This window comes from Nuphar pumila, chromosome 5, assembly GCF_984573655.1.
Source record: "Nuphar pumila chromosome 5, dmNupPumi1.hap1.1, whole genome shotgun sequence".
Lineage (NCBI taxonomy): Eukaryota > Viridiplantae > Streptophyta > Magnoliopsida > Nymphaeales > Nymphaeaceae > Nuphar > Nuphar pumila.
This window is the reverse complement of record NC_143253.1, coordinates 102,878,815-102,905,297: the sequence shown is the minus strand read 5'-3', so window position 1 is coordinate 102,905,297 and position 26,483 is coordinate 102,878,815. Positions and strand designations below refer to the sequence as shown.

The 26,483-nt window shown below is 36.1% G+C and overlaps 1 protein-coding gene across 1 annotated transcript in view; it reads left to right on the top strand.

The window, feature by feature from the left end:
• The first annotated feature begins 2,374 nt into the window (after positions 1 to 2,374).
• LOC149837956 (exocyst complex component SEC5A-like) overlaps positions 2,375 to 26,483 on the top strand; it is a 117,411-nt gene continuing 93,302 nt past the window's right edge. The window contains exons 1-6 of the mRNA XM_090006287.1: positions 2,375 to 2,891; positions 7,458 to 7,600; positions 12,172 to 12,275; positions 12,711 to 12,905; positions 13,082 to 13,209; positions 13,303 to 13,461. Of these exons, the coding sequence (XP_089862413.1) occupies positions 2,511 to 2,891; positions 7,458 to 7,600; positions 12,172 to 12,275; positions 12,711 to 12,905; positions 13,082 to 13,209; positions 13,303 to 13,461 (1,110 nt within the window). The 5' untranslated portion in view covers positions 2,375 to 2,510. The remainder of the gene's footprint in view (positions 2,892 to 7,457; positions 7,601 to 12,171; positions 12,276 to 12,710; positions 12,906 to 13,081; positions 13,210 to 13,302; positions 13,462 to 26,483) is intronic.

Genomic DNA, 26,483 nt, shown 5'->3' with positions numbered 1-26,483 from the left:
CTTCCTTCTCAAGTGGTTTCTTTGATCCATAGGTGTGAATGACACATACTCGCGACCACCATCTATGTGTGCGCACAAATTGTATGTCTTTCTTGGTGCAATGTCGACACTATCAACAATTGCAACATGCACTTCAGTTACTTTACGATGTGACCTTAACATAAGAGTCATAAATGAAGCTGCTAATTCATGGTTATGATCACTGATTAAAATATGAACTGCATATTTCTCATTTGAAAGTCTTCTTAACACTGTTATCGCTGAACAACCATATCTTAAATCTGGCTTGCTCTTTTTTGGATTTTCACTTAACTTCTTTCAACCTTCCTTAGAACAAACATGTCTTTCTCACTACGACACCTTGTGCATCTTTTGACCAAGAATACCTTCTAACACTGAAGTCAAGTTTTAAGGCATAATCATTGTAAAATTTATGTGCAGCTTCCTCATTATTAAACTACATTCCTTTTACGGGAACAAAGTCAAGTTTACTATCATGTACATTCCCAGTGCCTACACCTTTATCAAGTATACTGTCATGATCGTCTACCTCATTATCGAATTGCATTTCTTTTGTTGGAACATTCAAGTCAAGAGTGAATTCAATGCCGACAACTTTCTTATCATGTGCATCATTAGTGCACATGTTCACTTATTCAGGTGCGTCATTAGTACATATATTCACTTCTCCGTAACTTTCCAATGATTAAGACACATCATCTTCACTGCAACCAGATGATAAGCTCACCATTGTCACAAGTAAGATATCAATTTGCGTTAGCCAACACATACATTTTCTACGATTTACTCAAGATGCATATAACAACGGATACCATTTAGTTGAGTAAGTCAAAGAAACGATTGAATGAATCATAGTATAAAAGCAACATCGATTTGTTATTTGCTTATACTATGCATCAAATTGTTATTTACCATGTCAATAAAAGAAATGATTTATCGTATATGTGTGTTGACGATAACGATTCATGTGACAATGATTTAATTATATGTACGACGCTGTGAAGCGATTTAAATAGAAATCGCTAAATGAGCAGCGATTTGAATATGCAAATCGCCACCGCAAATGCGCAATAATGTATTTTTGCACGCACATGTTTTAAAATCATACTACAAATATCTTACAAATCGATACTAGAAAATACATAATATCTTACAAATCGATATACATATCGCATAATATATTACAAATCGATACAATAATTCATCATAATAGCTTACAAATTGACATTACAAAACACATAATATATTACAAATCGATATACATATCACATAATATATTACAAATTGATACGAAAATTCAGCATAATAGCTTACAAATCAATATTAACAAACAAAACAATATCTCTCAAATCAGTAGCATGTTACTACAACCGCGATTTGCGTTACATTGCATATACTGAGTGAATAGACGATACCAGATGGGGTAGTTGCCCTTCCTCGCATCTGTAAACAAGCATTCTTGTCAACAAGTCACAGTGTCTTATAAATATATTTAATTTTTCAATTGTCGAAAAGCTAACGTCCACTTGCAATAACAAAACAACGCCTTGATGGCACTCATGACGACATACGTTCTCTATCAATAGCATGATGACATGGAAAGGTACTCACGACGCCTTAATGCCACTTGTTGAAATGTTTGTGCGTCATTGCTTTTTTCTATACTGGTTAACGAAAATGAAGAAGAAAAGAAGACTGTAAAAAGAGATGGCGACAAATGCCTCTATGACACCCACCAATGATCGAACCAGTCGATCGATTTATAGTGATTTTCATAAGGTAGGAATGAAACCAAAAATGTTTTATAACACAAGGCAAGAACGAGAAAGTGATAATGTGTTGTAACACATGCTAAAAAACAAGGCGAAAACTTAGACTCGAGACGACGATAAATGGTGCTTCGACGATAACAGACAATGGTAGAGGGTACTTCGTCAAAAAGAACTTATGTTACAATAGATGGTGTGTCGTCAAAGAGTAATCCGTTGACAACATAAGAGTTTAATGCTTAGGGCGAATACATAATGTTTGAACTTTTTGAAGAGTTAAAATCATTATTTATTTATTGAATGAAGAATATTTTTAATTTTTTTTTAACCATCATTTCATGACGAGAAAGAGTACTTAAATATTTGCAACGGCACCAAACTCGAAAGCCGCCAGCACACACCATAATACGAACCTCACGTGCTTGTATAAGCCGCGGCGCTCATTCGCACCCCCGAACACGCACCAGCGTTTTGGGAGAACACACAACACCGTCGCACCCCGTCCAATTTCTCATAGGTGCCTGGTTTCATTGGAAATTTCAAGATCTCCCCCTATAAAAGTAATGCAGGTTCCTTCCCCTGCCGTGTAGAAATCTATTCCCTCCATGATCGTCTCCCCCAACGATTTCTTTCTCCCTCCTTTCCTCTCCCCTCGCTCCCCCAAACCCTAAGAGAGAGAGAGAGAGAGATCTCCTATATCTCTCTGCAGATCCTCGGGAGATGTCGAGCGACGGCGAGGACATCGACGAGGACGAGCTCCTCCAGATCGCCTTGAAGGAGCAAGCCCAGCGGGCCGCCGGGGCGCCGCAGAAGCCGTCCCGCCCCGTCGTCAACCTTGTGCAGCCGCCCTCCTCGTCGAAGCAGCGGAACCCTGGCCCCCCACCCAAGCCTCCCCCGCCGACGAAGCATTCGCGGCGCCCGACCAAGGATGAAGAGGATTCCGAGGTGGAATTGCTCAGTATCTCCTCGGAAGACGATGACTCGGCCGTGGGCCGGACCACACGGCGCCCGGCGGCTAATAAAGGCGGGAGGGATGAGATCCGGGACCGTGGGTGGGACGGCGAGGAGCCGAGTGCCTGGAAACATGTTGATGAGGCGGAGGTATGCGATCCATTTCGGCTGTTTGGTTCTGAGTTTTGTGAATCTAGGCAAGTTGACCATTTGAGTTGATTGAATTTCGGGTTTCTATCTCTTGTCGATTGCTTTGCGGAATTGATAGTAATCTATCCGAGGGTTCACAAAAGGAGCGATCTTGGTTGGAGATTGCCGTCCAACGCAAGCTTGGAAGCTGAGGAATTCGAGTTACCTCGATCACATGCACAGAATAGTGTCACAGATCGTTTTTTGAGTTGGGTTGTGTCGTAGGCTGATTGGGGAAGTGTTGCCCCACTTGGGGGCTACCATGACATCGAGATTATTGCACTGACCCGGTGCAGATTGGCATGAATTAGGATGCGATAGACTCTATGATCTACTGAGTCCCGATGTTCTTGATTTGAGTCCAGATTGAATTAAGCAGCAAACAGTTCAGCTTGTTATTGCTGTCATTGTCTCTAAGCACCAACCGTTTGCTGCAGCTTGTCACTGACTAGGAGGGAGACTCTGTCACGAGTCATAACTTTGAGATTCTGGTTGATTGTCAAGTCTTGTTCTAGTAGCTTGGGTGATTTGCAAATTCGGGTCAATGATTAATAATCATTAATTTATCGTTATTGTGAATACGGTCTTCATTGAGGGTCAACACTTCCTACCTATCAGTTTGAATGCCTTAGTTGAGCTTAATGCATGCACATAGCCCACACAAAAGACGAGATGTTCTAAAAGCATTTCAATTTTATTATTAGTAAAACCATTAAAATGTAACATCTGCACAGAGAGCTATAACAAAATTACAACATCATCCAGATCATCTCTAAAACTATAATCAATTAGTACATTAATGCAGGAAAAATAAACAACCATAAAATAAAGAAATACCCCATGAATGCCTGAATTCAAATGATGTCCGGTTTTGGGAACTGATTGCAAGGGTCTGGATTGACTGGATATGATCTTGCAGAATATAACTTGATTCTTTCTACGCTAACATGTTCTTTTAGATTTCCCTCCGTTAGTGTTTTCTAGGGGTGTGATTGCATCTTGTCTAATTTGTATCTTCTCTGATGAATGGAGTGCCACACTCCCTTTTTATCCCAGGCAAAAGAAATACCGCAAAACATGCAGAGTCTAAGCTTTAGTTCACATGGAAAGCATTAAATGAAAAATTGTGGCATGTAGATTGAACATGAAATGATGGTCAACTATATTCTTTGATTGTAAGGATTTCTGACCTAGCATTTGTAGATTGGGCTGGTGACTTGAGGACAAGTTTATGTATTTGAGGTTTTTTTGCTTTCCATGAACCAACACTATTTCTTATGTAAGTACAATATAATTTGACTATAAGGACCAGTGCAGAGCAATAATAATTGTTAAACTACTTCTAAAAAGAATTTTTCTACTGTTTTCAGTCTAAATTATGTAATTTTCATTGTTATAGTAAGATAACTAGTGTTCCATGGCAAGATATTCGTGGAATTGACAATATCCAGATTCTTCTCCTTTGCTGGATAGCCTGTTCAATTAATCTTTTTGCAAATCTGGAACTGATTTATGCTCATGATTTTCTAAATCGGATGGAGCTTAATCTTGATTAAATGGGATTGTTCTAAAAAAAGTACGTACTTTTTTTTAGGATAGGCCTAAAAAGGTACATACTTATAATTAGGAAAGAAGCCTGAATGATAAAACTAACATGTAAAAATTCAGTTGCGTGCACATTGGCGTATTCCAAAGATTTATGAGGTTGCACTTTGTATATATGTGCATGAATCAAAGAAATAAGTAAAGTGGAACATTGTAACAACAAAATGTTATTGTTCTTCATTATTAACTTAGTAGAATGCTTTCTTCAAGCTTATTGATTTTGACATTTTCTTTTTTCTTTCTCTTTTCTTGAGAAGAAAAAAACTAAAGAAGAACTCACGAAGCATTACAGATGCCCACTTTGGGGTGTCTCATGTCTGTAATGGTTTTTTGCTTTTTTCTTTACTTTTTCTCTTCTCAGAAAAAAAGGTCAACCAATGAGCTTGAAGAAAACATTCTGCTAAGTTATTATGAAGAACAATAATAAATTTCTGTTAAATATTAAATAAAATAATATTGTTCTTCAGAATAACTTAGTGGAATGTATGTACACATGCCAAACTGCCCACCAGGTGATAGACTTTTAAAAACCTAGAAAGAAAAAATCTTGCTATGCTAGCTGCTATTGTTTAGATTTTTCTAGTAATATAGTTATCTCTGAAAAAAAGTACCATGATTATTTATGTAATTTAAGTAATGAGAGAGGGATTCAACCTAAGAGAGGAGAAATCTCTTCAGCCAAGTTATTTTTCGGTCTGTTCGAGGTCAGGCGAGAAGGGTTCCATATGATTAGTTGGTTGAAATTGGGAAAAATTGGAAGTCGGGCTTTAAACTCACTCTGCATTCATTAATTCTCCAAAGCTCTCAATTCTCAAAGAAAAAACACCTATCTATAAAGGGGAGAACCTATACAATGAGCAGACCCTTCAGTCTGCTCCTATATATACTATGTCACACGGACTCTTCTAACAGGGCACCGCATCCGCGTCGCACCCTGCGAACATTGAGGTCCATTTCTATCCAAAAGTGGATTCAGTTAACCCTAATCAAGTCCATTTTTATCTATATTATATATATAAATACATAAATGCACACATATACACATAGTGTTGACTTAAACCTGTTAAAAATTATATATATAAATACATAAATGCACACAAATACACATAGTGTTAACTTAAAACTGTTAAAAATTATATATATATATCCTCCCCGCACCCAAGTTTTTTTAAAGTGCCGCATCCGCACCCGTACCCACACCTATGTGACATAGTATATATACTAATTGGATACCTTATCTCCTAATTAGAGTAAACTTCCTTTTCCTAGTTAGGGTAGGTTTCTACTAACTAAAAGGTGGACCGAAAGATACTAAATCAGTTGGTGCCTCTGTCGTACAACTCAGATATGTCCATATTTGGATAGAGCTTACATCAACTTTAACTTTTGGGTAACCTTTTTACGTATTCTCTGAATAAGAACATATAACTCTACCAACCTTATTATTAAAGTAAGTTAGAGTTTGACTGGCCTAATTGACCCACTAAATGACCTTGGTTTGACCTAAAACGTTGGCAAAGTTCTGGTTCATCGTTTATAGTCCTTTGAATACGCTTTACAGTGAATAAAAAATCAATTAGTTTTGATATTGATAGCCATAGTTAGCCGTGTTGGATTCGGATGATTCGATCTGCTCTTTAAATAGACTTGGATCTCTACCCAAGTAGTCTAGATTGTTAATGGACCATCGTAAGGGGAGAGAGAGAGAGAGACTTAACTGTCTTCTCTTCTAAACCATCCTAAATAGCTTCAATGGACAAAGTTTCGGGTGTTTGCTTACTCTGATCTTACAGACATATTCTCTGTAGCTTACTTAACAGAAAACATGAAATAGTTTAGGCATTTGTCATGTTTACATATGTTTTGAATGAAAAAAAAATAAAATAAACTGCTCATATTGCACTGAAAGTTGGAACAGAAAACAAACTTCTTGTTAAATCGATTTGATCCAAACCACGGTTTTCAGTAAAGAAGCAATGGTAAACACATCTACAGGTTTGTATTAAGAAAACAACACCTACAACTATGATTTTAGAAGTATTTAGGATGTTTTGGACAAAAGTTTGTTTAGGAGCTGCTAACTTTCCATATATATATGTATGTATATATGTAATTGATGTGCACTACATTTCTTAAAAGGTTCCAAATACTCCTAGTATGAATTTTAAAAGTGTCACCTTGTCAAAAGCATATTAGCCATGTCAATATTATTTCCTTTATAAAGCAAACCAAATTTGGAGCACCCAATCAATTTTACTTAGTGCCTGATATGTAATGTGAAAAATATTTCTGCTTTCTCAAGGGGAGCTAAAATTGAATGCTCTTACTTTGATAGCCATACGATGTAATTTCATATAAACTTTTGATAACTGGCATGGTCTAGCTAAGCATACCTTAAAGCTGTAATATGTTTGCAAATTTAAGCTCAAAACAGTTTCTTTTTTCATTTCTTATGCAGTTGAATTCCAAATTGAATCCTATTGAATTTGATGACTAAAGTTAAAATCGTATTATACTTGAAAACAAAGTTGGCTGAATAAAGGGCCATCCATGCACATAAATTTACAAATAAAGGATCACAGAATTCCCAATTTAGCATTGACGTATAGTATAACTTAAGTTAATTATGGAAAGCTGTGCTTTTTTTTTAAATGTTTTATGCACTTGAGTTCTGTTTTTGAAGTGTATTAGTCTTGACATGTAGTGCTTGTATTTTCTTTTTTGAGGGAAAAGAGAAGTTTTTATTGCATAAAAGAAAAGAGTGATGTGGAGTCACTCCACAAGTGCTTATGCTTTAGTTTTGATTTTCAAATTGATTTTTGCATGAGTAAACTCTTCTATTGCTTGTTTCTTGTATGTTGGTGGTATTCATTCTTGATGACTTGAAGATTACTAACTTTAGTTTTTTTCCCCTGTATGTAGCTTGGTCGTAGAGTGCGTGAAATGCGAGAAACAAGAACTGCACCTGTTGCTCAATCATATGAACAAAAGGGTCGGAAGGGACTCACTACTCTGCCATCCTCCTTACCCCGAGGCATTGAATTTGTGGATCCTTTAGGACTTGGGTATGATATCTGTCATGGCTGTGCAACTCTTGTCTATGGGTTATGCAAATGATATTTTCTGATGGTGCCATTATCATGTAGGTTTGAAAAAATATTTGGAATAATCATATAAATTGCAATCTTTTGAATATTTGTTCGATTTCTGCTTCTGGAAGATTTACAAATGGTTTTGGATTATCATGTCATCGTAATGTAGGTTCAAAGGAATTTTGGGTTAATGAATCTTGTGAAGATTTGTTTGATTTATTCTTTTTGTTGGTGTATAAAGACAAGCGTGCTTCCCTCTAGTTTGAAGCATGCTTAACAAAAGGTAGCTTCTGAACAATGGTATAAGGATTTGAACCAATGAGAAGAATCTGACTAGAAGAGGGTTGTGGCGTGTGTATCTGCAGGGACAATAAATGTTACATTTATCACTTCTTTGGAAACATACATCTTTGAAAAGAGAAATGGAAGTAACTAAAAAGAAAAAAAAAATGATGGGTTAAGCTGGTATTAGGAAATGTTGATGATTCTGAAATGATTAAAGTGACACAGTAATTACACAATGCATCAAACAAAGAGCCCTTTGGCTTTCAAGAGTTGAAAGAGAATGAAACTTTTCGATTTTCTCAGCTTTCTTTCAAAATGAGTGGACTATCATAAGGTCTGGGAAATGGCTCAGCTTTCTTTCAAAATGAGTGGAGTATCACAAGGGCTGGGAAATAGCTAAGTAATAGAAAACTCTTTTATTGCTTCTTGGAGTGCAATGTAGAGAAGGTCTGTGTGTGTGTTTGCGTGCAGGTTCATGCATTCTCGCATGCAGACTCAGAGATATGTATGTATCACATCTACATATTCCAATTGAATATTTGTCCCTTCACCATCAAATGTATCATTAGTGGCATAGAACAATGTCTGTGAAACATCAAAAATAGTCCCAATATTAGACATTTATAATTATTATAAACACATACCCTTCTTGGTATGTTTTGTGAAAAAACTAGAGCCACCATATTAGGTTTTTAATTGTTTAAAATATTCCAAGCAAATATATGCATGTTTATGTATGTGTTTATATACACGCTCATGCTTGCAAACATGCTCACATGTAAAATGTATGTCTTTACATCTTTATATATCTAACATGTCACCAATATTGATCTTGTGATGATATTGGTGAGGTTTTCTCTTGAAGAATCTAAATGTGACTTTTTCTTGGAAATTCTAGGAAAAATATTTGGGGATTAGAAAAAAATATGGTAGAAACTTGTAAACTGAATCTCTCGGCAAAGATTGCAAAGAAAAAGTATTGCAATAATTGTGAGCCGTTGCTATATTTGAGAAAGAGGAGAGGAAGGAGAAAGGATGATGATGAAAGCAATGGGAGGAAGAACTGGATGTCTCATCGCATATGTGATTTTTTATTATAAAAAATACTAGGGCCGACCATGGCTAAAATACCAAAAATTTCTTGGTGATACAATAATACATCTGCACCATATTAAACATGATACTGGACACAATAAGCATTATCTAACAGCCTGCCCAAGCTGTGCATGGGTAAGCACCATGCACAACTTGACTTTTAATTGTCAATACCGATGTGCTTAGAGTTCATTGACATCACATGTTGTTTGGGATTCATCATTATTAATAAATCTAGGGTTCCAGTTGATATACCGAAAATGCCCTTGGGGTTTGCAATATTTACATCAATATATACTATCTTTACTATATTAAACATGTTACTGGACACAATAAGCATATCTAATAACCACCCTCTAGTTATGCATGGGTAACCACCATGGACAACTTTACTTTCAATTGTCAATGCCAATGTGTAGAGCCTTTTTGTAAATAGGTCCAGCCGCTTGATGCTCCCTAAATATGAATTTGGTCTATAATTCCTAGTTCTCAATTTTCTTGCGATTAAAGTGTTTATTTGCTTTTGTATTGAAGTAGATTAATGGATATTACAACTACACCCTGATCATCAGAATACAAATTAGATCACGTTATTGTCTGATCAAGTTTTGTGTGAATATGCCGCAACCATGTAATTTCAATTGTCGCAGAAGCCATGAACCTGTATTTTGCTTCGGTGCTTGACCTTTCCTTGTTTGTTTCTTACTTTTCCATGAGATTAAACATGAACCAATGTACAACAATATCGTGAAGTAGATCTCCAGTGATTGGATATCCAATCCAATTGTTGTTTGAATATGCAAAGATATGTATCAACCTTAAGCAAGAAGTCTTCAATACAGTTTAGACAGACCCCATCAATTAGGCGTACCCTTTATGTACTTGAGAATCCTCTTAACTGCTTCTATATGACCGATCCTAGGAAGATGCACAAATTGTGTCACTCTATTAACAATAAATATAATATTTGGCCTAATGAAAGATAATAACTACAACCTTCCTTCAACACTTTTATATTTTTTAAATGTAGTTAACAATGTCCTCTCATCATTAACTAAATGTTTATTTGTAGCAGTCTGAGGCTAAAGAGGTGTGCAATCAACCATGCCTGACTTATGTAATAGGTCATGCATAATTTTTTTGGATAATAACTTGCTGGCCAGGTCCATGGTCTGTTTCAATCCTAAGAAAGTACCTTAAGATGTGGAACTCTTGCATTTAACAACTGCTTAATCTCTCAATGTGATAAGGATAACTCCATTATAACCATGTTGTCAACATGGAGGAGTATGAGAATCATTTGAAGTCGCTGGATTGGAAAGGAGTGATCAACCCAAGTTGTCAACAATCTACATGCACATATCATATGTCAGAAGCTATCAAGCTGTACATGAAAGGCCTGTTTGATTCCATACATTACTTTCTTCAAGTGATAAACGTTTTGCAAGGGATTTCCGTCATTATATCCCAGTGGTTACAAGAAATATAGTCTACACACCTAATTGCTCCAAACTCCATCTAAAATTCACGACTAAGGAAAAAATAACTCTAATGGTACCCATTTTTGCCACGGGACTAGGAGTTTCATCGTAATCTAGCCCATGTGTTTGCATAATATTTTTTCTGCAAGATGAGCTTTAAACCTTTCTGCAATGGGCAAAAGCTTGATGGAGCAATAACACGTGGAGGTAGAAGGCCCACAGGGATGGTATCCAAGGAATAAGCATCAGCTAACTTTGTGCCAACAGCTGCTATTTCATCCGACTTATGCTTTATCATGTAATCCACTTGGAGCCTGCCACATTCTTGTCAAACTGCTGATTTACGATTTCTCATGCTCCTCATTGATGAAGGGCTTCAAGCTCCTCATTTATGGCTTCTATCCTCCTTTGATTTTCCTTGTTCTCACTGCAAATTTAGGTTCATGACATTGATGAACAATTGCCATGAATACTGTAAATTCAGTCAAAAGTGCCTCATAACTAATGATTCTCCCACTCAGATGCCTAATTCTATACGAGTGATGCAGTGTTTGCTCGGATGCATGTGTATACCAAGCTCATAACACTGTCATGTGTAGACTGGACAGCTACATTCACAGGCTGCTCCAGTGCAGACTGCTCATCTACATTCATGGACTGCTGTTGGTGGTCATCCAACACTTCACATGCTGATTGATTGCTGGCTACTTTCTTGGCTGATTTATTGTGCTACTCTTCTAGCATAAACTCGAACAGGTGCTACCCATTTTTTGCAGCTGTGTACTCTCATTGGGTGATCTTAATCCCTATTGAAGTTTCTCTCTGTCAAATAAGCAATCATCTTCAACCAGTATATATATATGAATAGGATAAGGATTGGCTACACTCAGCCTGCTATATCATACTCTCTAGAATGAACTCATGGGTGCAAGATTTATATGATCAATCTGATCCAACAGATGTGTTTGGAGTGGTTCATTTGACATGAAGACTTCATTTTTTCAATCGTGAAAATCTGGTATTGTAAGCTGCTGCTATATCATACTCTCTAGAATGAACTCATGGGTGCAAGATTTATATGATCAATCTGATCCAACAGGTGTGTTTGGAGTGGTTCATTTGACATGAAAACATCATTTTTTCTATCTTGAAAATCTGGTATTGTAAGCTGTTGTTTTTTGAAGCTATTAAAAAGCCTGCTTATGCAACACAATGTAAGGACCCAATATGTTTTTGACTACACAATTGAACAATCGAGATTATTTTTTGAATTGAATCAAGAACATGAGTTTGACTACAAAAACTATGTAGATCATATCTATAATGCTTGATCAACAAAAAAAATCACAAAAATGTCAAAAAATAAATGGTTTCTATTAGACAATATGGTGTAATCTATGTGGCCAATATATATATATATATATAAATATGCTTACTTCTTTTTCTTCCACTCTCTCAAAGTGTACAAACATTTAAATCATGTGTGCATCCCAAAAAGTAGAAGATGGATGAGGTTTTGAATTGATAGATAGGTGCTATTTATGAACATGGATGCCCACCTTTTCTGCATTGTTTTTTTTTCAAAAATGCTTTATCTATTCCTAGTGTCGTTTATTAGTGTTGCTTTTGTATAAATTTCATCTTACCATTAGCAAATAAAAAAAATATTTTTATTGTGTGCAGGATCATTGACATGAGGTCACTGACCTTAATTAGTGATTCTGTAGAAAGCTCTCCATCTGATCAAGACAATCTTGACAAAGGGATCATAGATCAAAGCATGCGTGGTAATTACTTTTATCACTTATCAGATATATTCAGTTTTTCAGCTTTAGGAACCATGTATTATAATTGCCTTATCATGTGTTTGTAGTAGTTCCCATTAATTGATCTTAAAGAAATGTTGGACAAATTGCCAGGACATTTAAAAAGATGATGGCATTGTCTCTTCTAGATATCTGTTTCTGGTGATCTGGTTTTATATTGGTATATGTTCAAGATTTCCATCTTTGAGGAAGAAGGTTTACTTTGTACAACCTCATCTGTATGGCACTTTTGTCTTCCCACCATTTCTTTAGGTCATATTTTATATTGCCACTGATGTGCTAATGATTGTGGTATGTCAGTGCATTGTTGGCACCTCCGGCTGCCTTTTGCTAAAGCTCTTGTCCTGTACTGCTGCTATCTTAAGCTCATCCATTTACTGTTGTGAAATTTTGCAGAGAAGTTGAATTTCTATTGTGACAAGTTTGATGCAAAGTATTATCTTTCCCGGATCCACCAAAATACAAGTGTAGCAGATTTGGAATCTGGAGCCCTTGGTTTAAAAACAGATCTCAGAGGGAGGACTCAACAGAGAAAGCAATTAGTTAAAGAAAATTTTGACTGTTTTGTCTCTTGTAAAACTACAATAGATGGTAGGTATTATGCAGCAGCTTCACAATCTTCTCTGTTTTTTTGCATCCATAAGATGTTTTCTTCTCTTGTGATATTGGTTATGCAAAACCTATTAGTATTTCCGGTTCTTCTTATTTTATCATGGTTCAATTGGTTTTTAGTTTGTCCAAGTAAAACATTTTCTACGCTTTCTCAGATATTCAGTCAAAACTTAAGAGAATAGAGGAAGATCCTGAAGGTGCTGGAACTGCTAACCTTTACAGTTGTATAAAGGATGTTAGTTTAGTTGCAAACAGGGCTCTTGAACCTCTGTTTGAAAGACAGGTTGGGACATACATACCTGTATTACAAATGTTGTTTTCAGATGTTTCATCTTAATGACTTGAATTGTAACTTCTTCATGTCATGCTATTTTAGGTTCAAACTGAAAAGATCAGGTCAGTTCAAGGAATGCTTCAGAGATTCCGAACACTATTTAATTTGCCAAGTGCTATACGTGGAAATATCAGCAAGGGTGAATATGATTTGGCTGTCAGGGAATATAGGAAAGCAAAGTCAATTGTTCTGCCTTCTCATGTATGCAAGTATTTTTGCACTTTATTTTGATCTCCATTCATGCGTGCAAATAGAAAATTAAACACATCAATTTTGGCATTTCAAACTGGTTGATTTATTCAAAACCCCACCACTTTCGTGACTTTATTCTTTTAAGATAAGCTTTGCCGTACTAATTATGTTGTCGTTGAATTCCATTGAGAACATGTTTTATCACATTTGTTGAGATTGCACCTGTTAACTTTTGGCATCTAAACCTGGTCCAGAGTACTTTCAGACGTGAGGGAGGAGAGAGGAAGATTAGGGCTGAACAGCAAGACGATTCCCCAATGTGGGAAGTCGTCCTATCTCTTTCTAATATATTGGAACTGTTACATAAACACCAATTTACAATAATACCCCTTCAGTATAATACAAAGAAACAAACAATATAAGGCAAAAATAAATAAAAGAATAGAATCAGAACAAACATATCCAGGACCAGATCCACGATCCTTATACACCAAACATCACACGCCTCCTTCAAGTTGTACATGGGTAGAACCATGGACAACTTGTTCTTTAAATACCAGAATGTCTGTCTTGTTAATCCTTTAGTATAGAGATCAGCTAGCTGTTCCTCTGTGGTAATATACCGCACTCAATTTCTTGTCCTTCAATCTTCGAATAAAATGCTGGTCTATCTCAATGTGCTTAGTCTTTCCATGGTGCACTAAGTTCAATGATATTTTGATGGCACTTTGATTATCGAAAACAATACAAATTTTGCTATTTTCTCTCCCAAGTCACTTGACAGGTACCTTATCCACATTAGCTTTGAGGTGAGACGCCATAGACCAGTATTCAGCCCTAGTACTAGATCTCACAACAGCTTTTTGCTTTTTAGCTACTCCATGATACTAAATTCCCTCTAATGAAAATGCAGTAACGTGAGATAGACTTGCTCTCATCAGGATCACCATCCCAATCTGCATTTGAGAAAGCCATCACTTCTAGAACATCTTCTCGTTATCTCTTCTTATATACCAAACCATCTCCTAGAGTACCTTTCAAGCATAGTGACAAAAGTAAAAAAAAAATCACAAAATCTCAACAACCAAAAACTCTTGAAAATAATTTTTTTTTAAATCTTGCATTTTTTGCCAAAATCTAGGCAAAAAAACAAAAAATAAAGTTTTATAAATAAATAAAAATAAAATATATTTAAAAATAAAAAACATTTTTTACGATAAATAGTCGATAAAAACATAAATATCGTGTTTAAAACATGGTATTTTTGTTTTTGCCAGAAAAATTGTGAGAAATTGTCGATTTTAACTTTCAGATAATTTCTCGCAATATTTTTGCGAGATTTATTACTTTGATTTCAAGTATTTCAAAATTCTTTTCACAGGTTCCATATACTGTCTTGGGTTCATGCATGAACTGAGATACTTGATTCACAACATGCACAATATCAGGGCGAGTGAAAGTCAAATACTGTAGCATTCCAACTATGCTCCTATAACAGGTAGAATCTTTATATAATTCTCCTTCAACACCTAGACATCGATGTATAACAAGAGTATGTAATGGCTTGTGATCTTTCATATCTGCCTTGGCTAACAAATCATGATTGTATTTATGTTGGGACAACACAAGCTGATCTCCTCGTCTGTCCAATTCCACGCCAAGAATGTACTTCAATGTTCCTAAGTCCTTTATTTTAAACCTCTTGCTTAGAAGATCTTTGATCTGACTTATATGTCTCTCTGAGTTGCTTGTGACCGATGTTGTGAAAAGCGTTGAGGTGTAGCGAAGCGCTCCACAAAAAACCGAAGCGAGGTATAAGCCTCAAGCCGTAAAGCGTAAGCCTTAATAAAAAAAACTTAAAAAAACTTAAAAAAATTTAAAAATACAAATAAATAAAAGAAATGCTTTATTGATGAAGCAACAACCAATAAAAAATAGAAAATCTCAAATAAATACCGAAAAATATGAGATTAACATGTAAAAGTAATATTAACGCAACAACTTGATCTATGTAAGTATCTAAAAAATAAAATTTGAGCATTCAATGAAAATTTAACAAAATCACTAACAATCAAATTCCTTAACATCATATAATGCACACAAATTCATCTAAAGTTTTAAACATACATTAAGCTAATTTTTCATGCATGCTTTTTTGAAAAATTAGCTCTATCAAACTACTAAAATCACACATAATAATCCATGTCTACACCGAGTCTCACAAACAAAAAAACAAACATTTTCATTTAGCAATTTTTTTTGAATTTCCATGATCTAAGAGTCAATTACACGTACATACATACACAATCACATGCATATTTGCAAATAATTATGCAACCTGAAAGAAACAATTTCACATGTACAATTTGTACATAAACAAACTAACAAAATTGGCATATACAATTTTTATATGCAGTCAATTAATTGTAAAAAAAATCCAGCCATTTTGAAGAAGTGGGAAAGAAGAAAATAAAGAGGGAAGAAAAAGGTTAATGGAAGAAGAAGAAGACCAGAAGAAGAATAGCGAACGAAGCAAAAGTAGAAGACTGGAAGAAGGAGAAGAAGAACAGAAGAAACAAAAGAAGATGAAGGAGACGGAGAAGGAGAACAAAAGAAGAACTGAAGAAGAAAAGGAAGGAGGGAAGAAGAAGGGGACACAAAAAAGAAGAAGAATGACAAGAAGAAGAAGAAGCAGATGAGCGGAAGAAGAAATAAAGATGAAAAAAGAGGAGAAAACACGGAAAAAGGAGAGAGAGAGAGGTTACATACCTCTTCTTCTTCTTCTTCTTTTTCTTTCAGCGAGAGAGAGAGTGACCTAACCATTAGGCCTCCCCTTTTATTTTATTTTTTTATAAGTTAGATTTGGGTCAAACGGGGGCTTTGACCCAATGAATTTGAGGCGTGCGCCTCAGCCTACCTTAGTCTGAGGCGCACCTCGCCTTGTGGTCCTTATGGTGCATACTTCAAGGCCTATGAGGCGCACACCATTTGCCTTTTGTGCTACACACCTGCGCCTCAAGGCGATGCATGCTTTTTGCGCCTTGAGGCATGTTTTTAACAACATTGCGTGTGACAATTATATCATCAACAAGGGTGATGGAATTATTACCTTTATAGATAAACGAGTGATCAAGAGGTGACCGATAAAACCCATGTTTTTGAATTTCTAAAGAAAAACTCTCGAACCAAGAGTGAGAGGCTTGCTTCAAACCATATATCACCATTTTTAACTTGCAAACATACAAACTCGGGTTTCCTTCATTGTAGCCTTGAGGTTGTTCCATAAAAATCTCTTCCTTGAGATCTCTGTGCAAGAAGGCATTCTTGACATCTAGTTGGCTCAACGATCACCCATGTTCAACTGCAAAAGACAAGATAAATCTGATTGTCCCAATTTTAACTACCAGACCGAATGTTTTATCATAATGAAGACTATAGTCTTGAGTGAAACCTTTGGCCACAAGCATAGCCTTATACCTCTCTATGCATCCATCGGGTTTATATTTAATTTTATAAACCTATTTAGGAGCAACTACATTTTTATCAGATGGTCTCCTCACTACCTCCCAAGTCTGAAATTCATGTAATGCCTGCATCTCCTCGTTCATAGCTTCTATCCACCTCTTATCATTAGCTGCTTGAAGGAAATGTTCATTCTGTTTTTTTATTTCAGTCAGAAATATTTGATGATCCAAACTAAAACTTTCATAACTAACATATCTATCAGCAGGATATCAAATCCTGGTGGACCTCCTTAATGGAACTTGATTTCGCAGTGAATCTTGCTAACTGAAAGAAAGATGTATAGGGAAAGATGGAACATGAAGTGCCGATGACAGTAAATTAGGGTGTCTTGACACTACCCTTCCCAACATGGGGGTAGTGGAGCCATCTGCAAGTTTAATGAGATTGTTTAAAGGATTAGGAAAATAATCAATGATCATGTGCCTTCTTCCCACTATGTGATAGCTCCTAAATCAATAATCCATTCCTTAAATGAAAAGCTAGAGGTGGCACTGTTACCTTGGGTGGAATGAGAGGCATGAGATGCTATGGTGAGCCATGAAGAGTGCAGTTGGCCAACCCTTCTCCAACCTTCATTTCCAACTCTTCTAGTTCCTTTCTCAAGGTGGCTATTGCTTCATTCTCTTCAACCTTACCCTTCTATGATGAGGTGTCCACACTTGTAGAATAAAAGGCTTTATTCTTCAAGAAATTGGGTTTCTTAATAATATCCCAACATTGCTCCTTGGTGTGCTTTATTTTCCCAAAATGTGTATATCTTTGTTGATCTTTTTCATCATTAGTCCTCGTCCTCAAATAGAGGCTCTCCCTCTACCTTTGCCTCTTTCAAAGGAGGTTTTAGGAACACATGTTTCCCCTAGGAGGGTCAATCCCTAAATGTTCATTTCATTACCTAGTTCCAATTTTCTTCTGTCCTCTTCTCTCAAGAGCAACAGATACATGGTTCCCAATGGAAGAAGAATCTCCCTTCCAAGATGATTGACCTTGATAGCTTTTGTAGCTACTACTCGTAAAAGGTCTAATATTTTTCTCTTCTCATTCCTCTTTTGAGTACATGCTAGACAATCTACTTGATCAAAATAACAACACTCATCCCATAATCCTCTCAGTTCAGCATAATACTCTATACCTATTCCTTTGCCAGCATTTCATGATCTTGTTGAACAAGTAATACTCTTTTGCAATGTTTTCTCCCTTAGAGTAGGCTTTTTTCAATGCTTCCCATACTTCCCTCGTAGTTTATAGATACATAAAAGTTCGTGAAATTCTTGGAATCATAGATTGAAGCAACCATGTTGTGACAAGTGCATTCTCCTTTCTCTAAAAATTGCATTCAAAACTTTTCTCTTCCAGCTTGGTAGCTTCATTGGTTGTGTATTCAAATTTCCCTCTGGTGAGAATTGTCAATTGTACCGATCTAGCCCATCCACACAATTCTTTCCATCATTGAACATTCATTATTTGGAATCCTTCAATACTTGGATTCCTTGAAAGTTCATTAGAACTTCTTTCATTACGGTTTACCACAGAAGACTCTTCTTTAGTTTCCCCAATACTTGAGTTCGGGTTCATTTTTCCTTCACTCACTTGATAATTACTAACTACTATTTTTTGTCTTTTGAGTCTCTTAAGGTCCCCGCCCCACTTTGGGAATTCAATCAACTAACAATGGGAATTCATCCATAAATCAATATCCTTTTCCTTTACAAAATTACAAAAAAATCTTTGAGAATACGAAAAAAATCTATATAGTAGATATCTCCCCTCCTATGGCCTTCCCCAATCAGCTTCCTTGACTGACGATTCTACGCCCAACACTTTTTAGATGAGAAGGAGACCTCATACGTATGATCCAAAATTTGAGAAACGGAAACTGTTTAAGTTTGGGAACAATTTTAACTTTAGGTACTTGAAGTTCTTTTGGAATATTTTTAAAAGTCCCAATGCTTTTAATTTCTAAAGTGGTACCATCCGCGGTTGAAACACAAGAGTTATAAGAAGAGTTAGTGCATTTAGATAGAAGAGACTCTAAGGGTGTCATATTAAAGGAAGCACCAAAATCAAGTATTCAAGAGTACATATCGGGCATAGAGTATGTGGACACCGCGACTCCGGAAATATGAGGTTGAAGATGACTTAAGGAATTGTTGAAGAGCCTCCACAAGTTGGTTGATGGATATATCCTTAAGATGTCATTTTTTGTTTGTCTTATCTCCCTTTTTGGATTAATCTGTTAGAAAATAATACATATATGTATATACTTGAATATATATATATATATATACACATATATACTCTTCTTAATACAAGAGTATGTATATATATATATATAAATACGTATTTAAAGTACATACACATATATATTTGTAACCTCTTTTCTTTATTTTTTACTTTTTACCTTATTTTTCTGTTTCTTTTTACTTACTTTTTTTTGTCAATAAATGACAGACTATGTGAAGCTGACAACAGACTGTGTACAGCTAACACAGTCTGCCAAAATGTAAGAGACGTTGGACTGTACCCAACGGCTCTAATTTGAGCCGTTGGGTACAGCCCAATGACTCCCTCTCTTTAGTGTTATCTCTATAAATAAGGGCTTCAGAGCATTGTAAATGCAATTCAATAAAGGGTTTTTACTCCCTTATATTTATTAATGAAATAGTGCATTTGAAGCACTTTTCTTACGTTTGTGTTCTCACGTTTGTGGTGTGGTTGCTTGAATGTTACTTTGTGCTAGCATATACTTGTGAGTGTTTGAAGTATCAAGATTAGTTTTTGGGCTCTTTTCATGGTATAAGAGCTTGGTGTATGATCAACGGTACATTGGTGGGTTACCTCGTAGAGCATGCTTACTATACTTCGTAGTGGTGATTCCTTTTTTTTTTTCCTCCTCTAATTCACTATGGGTGAATCTTTTCCACACAATACAATCTATTCCAACTTTATTCCGCTATTCAAACTTGAAGGGAGCAACTATAACATTTGGGCGGGACACTTGGAGACGTTCATCAAAGGTCAAGGTTTGTGGGGATTCGTAAGAGGTACTATTATTAAACCCACTCTCAAAATTTCATTAGGTGAAAATGGGGTTGAGATTAGTCTTGAAGAAAGAAATAAAGCCATGGAATAATACTATAAGAAATTGGATGAATGGGAAACGAGAAACACAAAAATTCTTTCATGGATGCTAAGTGGAGTTGAGACAAAAATTGCCTCAAATCTATTATGTTATAAAAAGGCAAATGAAGCCTGAGAATATCTTAAAGGTATGTTTACCGAAAAAGATATGGCCCACAAATATTATCTCTAAGAAAATGTTAGAAATATCAAAGAAGGAGATAAAAATGAAAGAGTTTACTTTATGGAATTATCTTCCATTTGGACCCAATTTGCCCAATTTGAACCCAAATGGGAAGGTAAGTGTATAGAAATGCGAAGAATTCAAGTTGAAGAAGATAAACTCTTCGCCTTCCTCTATGGTTTGAGACCCGAATTTGAACAAACAAGGGCCTCCTTGCTATCATCTTCATCACTTCCTCCTATTCATGAGATTCTCACTAAACTTAGTAGAGAAAAAACTAGGCTAAACATGAGTAAAAATGTTAGTATTCTTGCTACTTCTAGCAATGGTCAAGAAGAGGACTATGCTCTTGCCGCATCAAAACCAAGAGATTACATTAAGCCATATAAACCGCCTCACTTTAATAGAAAAAGAGGAGAATAAAAAATCATTTGTCATAACTGTAATGAGCCCTGTCACATTAGGCCTCAATGTCCTAAATACAAATATAGGCTTCAAGAAAAACGTGTTGCCGCTATACCATCAAAACAAGATGAGAAGACTTTGAATCTCAAGGACTTCACCAAATCTTTATCTCAACTGACGGAGGCATTGCAACCATCGCTTAAAGGATCTACCTCAGGAGCAGCCATTGCATCATCATCCACTCCTGGTATGTGCTCTTGGCTCCTTGATTCAGGAGCTTCTTTTCACATGACTCTACATAAGACTATATTATTCGAATGTCAATCTAATTCAAAAACATCTTTTGTTTCCACTGCTGATGGTACTGCCTTAGAAATAGAAGTATTGAAACTTTTAAAAATAAGTTGTCAAAACATAGCAAATTTTATATTTCTAAAATAAGATTTATACCTAAACTTCATCTTAACCTACTTTCACTTTCGTAAATCTCGGATCATGGATGTGATGTCATTTTCTCATCAAATAAATGTTGGGTGCAGGATCGCCAGTCCGGAAAATTGATTGGGGAAGGTTCTAGGCAAGAAGATCTCTATTATATGGATTTCCTTTGTATTCCAAATGAATCATTTTGTAACATTGTCCAAACAAAAGATATACGGACTTGGCATCATAGACTTGGGCATCCAAATATAAAGAAATTAAATTTTGTACCTGTTACCAAGAATATTTGTAAAGAAAATTTTGAATGTAAAGAATATTTACTTGGTAAAATGGCAACCTTGCCTTATGTGGTTAAAGAACTTTTTATTCTACAATGCCTTTTGAATTAGTTCATTCAGATGTGTGGGGTCCTGCACCCGTAACATCTAAAGGAGGATTCTCCTACTATGTTGTGTTTATCGATGATTTCACTAGATATTGTTGGATTTACTTTCTTAAATTTAAATATGATGTGTTCACACTCTTCAAAACATTCTATAACATGATTAAAAATCAATTTGAAAGTAAACTCAAAATCTTTCAAACTGACTCTGGAGGAGAATATTTGTCAAATGAATTTAAACAATTTTTAGAAAATGAAGGAATTCTACATCAAAGATCGTGTCCTAGAACTCCACAACAAAACGAAATTTCAGAAAGAAAACACAGACACATTATGAAAACTACAAGGACTCTCCTTATTCTTAAAAATGTTTCAAAAAATCTTTGGGCCAAAGTTGCGTTAACATCAGTATATCTTATAAATAGGATGCCTTCAAAAACATTGTTCAATGAAATTTTCTTTAAAAATTTATTTAAATATGAACCTGACTAGAGAATCTTTGGTTGCAAATGTTATGTTTTAAATGATAAAGGAGACAAACTGTCTTCTAAGGCTATTACCTATGCGTTCATTGGTTATTCTGAAACATAAAAAGGATTTAAATGTTATGATATAAAAAATGATAAACTTCTCGTCTCAAGGAATGTTAATTTTGTTGAAAATGAAAGTGGATTTGAAGGAGACATGTTGCAAGACGTAAATTCTGACTACTCATTCTTGTTTAAACTGCTGTCTAATGATGAAAATATCTGTGTAGAACCTCCTATTGAGAATATAAGAACAGTTGAACCAATAGTATGCACTAGAAGGAATCGAAATGCAATCAATGAAGATGGAAATCAAAGTAATCATGAAGCATTAGAAATACTGTCAGAACAAACGACTATTCATAGATTTGAACAAACCTCAAGGATCCCAAATAAATTTGTGTCTTATGACTCATTCTCTCCTAAACATAGAGCTTGTCTTATAGCTATTCATTCTTACTTTGAACCCTTATGTTACAATGACGCAAGAAATTTACCCGAGTGGATAAAAGCTATGCATATAGAATTAGATGCACTTAAAGAAGCTAATACTTGGAAAATCCTAAATTTACCCATTGGAAAGAAGACCATAGGTTGTAGATGGGTTTTTAAGTTAAAAACCAAAAGTGATGGATCCTTGGAAAGACATAAAGTCAATCTAGTTGCCAAAGGATATTCTCAAGAATGCAGAGTTGATTACGAAGAAACTTTTGCTCCTGTTGCTAGGATGACCACAGTTCGGATGCTTGTAGCTATTTTAGCTATTTAAAATTGAAATATATTTCAAATGGATGTTAAAAATGCTTTTTGAATGAGAATCTTAATGAGGAAGTATATATCGATGCTCCACCGGGATTGATAATCCCTTCAGGTACAACAACAAACAACAACAACTACGCCTTCATCCCAAAACAATTGGGGTCAGCGATATGAACCAAAAAAGAAATTCATTTTGGGTCTTCCACATGAATCCTTTTCCTCCAATCATTTCTATCCAACGCCATGTCCTCGGTGAGGTTCAAAGCATTCATATCCTTTCCTATCATCTCCATCCAAGTCTTCCTAGGCCTACCCCGACCTCTTTTAACTAATATATTTTCCCATTTCTCCAACCTTCTAACTGGAGCATCATTAGGCCTTCGCCGAATATGTCCAAACCACCGTAAACGATTCTCTCGCATCTTATTTTCAATGGGTGCAACACCTACCTTCTTACGTATCTCTTCGTTCCGAATCTTATCTTTTATTGTATTTCCACACATCCATCTAAGCATCCGCATCTCAGCTACACTCATTTTTTGAATATGATGTCTCTTGGCAGCCCAACATTCCGTACCATATAGTAAAGCGGGTCTAATAGTCGTCCTATAAAACTTTCCCTTCAACCGCAATGGCATTCTACGATCGCACAGCACTCCAGTAGCACTTTTCCATTTCATCCACCCAACCTTTATCCTATGATTTACATCTCCATCAATTTCTCCATACTTTTGAATGATGGATCCCAAATATTTGAAATAATCATTCACCGGTATATCTTGCTCACCAAGCTTCACTACACTCCCATCACTACTTCGTTGCTTACTAAACCGACATTCCATATATTCAATCTTACTCTTACTCAACTTAAAACCTCTAGCTTCCAATGTCTGTCTCCATAATTCTAACTTAGCATTAACCCCAGCTCTAGACTCATCAATCAAAACAATATCATCAGCAAACAACATACACCACGGTACATTTTCTTGAATTAATCTCGTAAGCTCATCCATCACTATCGCAAATAGGAAAGGGCTTAAAGCAGATCCTTGATGTAACCCAACCGTTATCGAAAAATTGGTTGTCACCCCTCCACAAGTGCGGACATTGGTTACTACTCCTTCATACATATCTTTAATTATACTAATGTACTTGAGAGAAACACCTTTCTTCATCATTGTCCACCAGAGAACGTCCCTAGGTACTCTATCGTATGCCTTCTCTAAATCAATAAAAACCATATGCAAATCTTTGTTCCTCTCTCTATATCTTTCAATAAGTTGTCTAAGAAGATGTATAGCTTCCATAGTTGATCTTCCAGGCATAAAACCAAATTGATTCTCCGATATCATGACAACCTTCCTCAACCTAGACTCAATCACCCTCTCCCAAAGTTTCATAGTATGACTCATGAGTTTTATACCACGATAGTTTGTGCAATCTTGTATATCACCCTTATTCTTATATAAAGGCACCAAAGTACTCTTCCTCCACTCATTAGGCATCTTATTTGTTCGCCAAATCAAGTTAAAAAGATTTGTCAACCATTCTAAACCTTTCTCTCCCAAGCATTTCCAAGCCTCGATAGGTATACCATCTGGGCCAACTGCCCTTCTTGATTTCATTTTCTTCAAAGCCTCTGCAATTTCTTTCTTTTGAATCTTGCGCATGAAGTCACGATTTATCTCATGAAAAGGAATGGAGAAGTCTCCAAGATCTTGAGCATGACTATCATTAAATAGCTTATCAAAATAATCTTTCCATCTCTCCTTAATCTCCTCATCTTTGACTAAAACCCTTTGCGTTTCATCTTTGATACATCTAACCATACCCAAATCCTTCGATTTCCTATCTCTCATCTTTGCAAGCCTATAAATATCCTTCTCGCCTTCTTTGGTATCCAACTTGTCATAAACCTCCTTATATACGTTAGCCCTCGCGTTTCGAACAACTTTTTTAGCTTCCTTCTTTGCTATCATATACTTCTCCAAATACTCATTATCACGACTCTTACTTAGATTTCTATAACACTCTCTTTTAACCTTAATAGCTAATTTGACATCCTTGTTCCACCATGATGTATCCTTACCTAGTGGTGCACCGCCTTTAGACTCACCCAATACCTCCTTAGCTACTTTTCTCATACCACCCGCTATCTTATTCCACATTGATTCTGAATCCTCCTCGAGACACCAATCAACTTCCTTAACTACCTGCTCTACAAACATTCCTTGTTTAGCTCCTTTCAGTGCCCACCACTTAATTCTAGGATCTATCCTATGTCTATCCCTTTTGCGGCATTGTCTAATTCTAAGATCTAAAATTAAGACTCTATGTTGTGTAGCTACACTTTCTCCTGGTATAACCTTACAATCGATGCAACAACCCCTATCTCTCTTTCTAAGTAGGAAAAAATCTATCTGACTCGTATTAACCCCACTTTTAAATGTTACTAGGTGAGACTCCCTCTTCCTAAACCAAGTGTTTGCTAAGATCATATCATAGGACAAACAAAAATCTAAAATCCTTTCTCCACTTTCATTTCTTTCTCCTATACCATAGCCTCCATGGATATTCTCAAATCCATCCCTACTAATGCCTACATATCCATTAAGGTCACCGCCGATGAAAAGCTTTTCTCCATAAGATGTCTCTTGTACTACTCCATCTAAATCTTCCCAAAATTGATGCTTAATGGAATCATCTAAACCTACTTGAGGTGCATAAACACTAATAATATTAATAATATCCGTACCTAATACTAATTTAATAAGTAAAATTCTATCACCCTTCCTACGGACCTCAACTACATTATCTATAAACTGACGACTCATAACAATCCCTACTCCATTCCTATTCCTATTTATTCCTGTATACCAAATCTTATATCCCCAAGGTTCTATCACTATAGCTTTCTCACCTACCCATTTGGTCTCTTGAAGACATAAAATATCAATCTTTCTCCTACACATAACATCTACTAACTCTACCAACTTACCAGTTAAAGACCCTATGTTCCAAGTGGCTAACCTAATTTTATGGTCTTGGACTAACTTCTTTACCCCCACCCGTCCAACAAAGTGAGGGAACCCTTGCCTATTTGACACCACACCCGGGCGCCGGTGTGACGCGTCGCTTCTGGGCGACGACCTAGCAACCCTTGCACATTTATCACTGCCTCCGGGCCTAGAGAGTACAGCGCGTCGCTCAGTAGGGAACGCCCCAACGAAATTCTCATATTGGTTCATTTTCATAGGATATGACAGTTTTTATGCTGGCTGTCACAGGCCTACCGCAACCCTCCTCCTTTATCCGGGCTTGGGACCGGTAGTGTATAACTACACAGGCGGAGTTAAAATCCGGTGCACAGGGGGATTCGAACTTGAGTCCTCTTCCCAAAGGGGCAACGAACTCCACCAATGCACTACTTTCTATTTTTTAATTTAATCCCTTCAGGTAAAGTGCTTAAATTAAAAAATGCATTGTATGGTCTCAAACAAGCACCTAAAGCTTGGTTTGATACTTTTAACAATGTTATTACAAGATATGGTTTTAAACCATGCTATACTGATACATCCTTATTTATCAAGAATTCTTCTGCAGGTATTATAATTTTTCTTTTGTATGTTGATGATATGTTGATTACAGGTAGTGACAAAGAAGAAATCAAGAAGGTAAAACAATTTTTGAA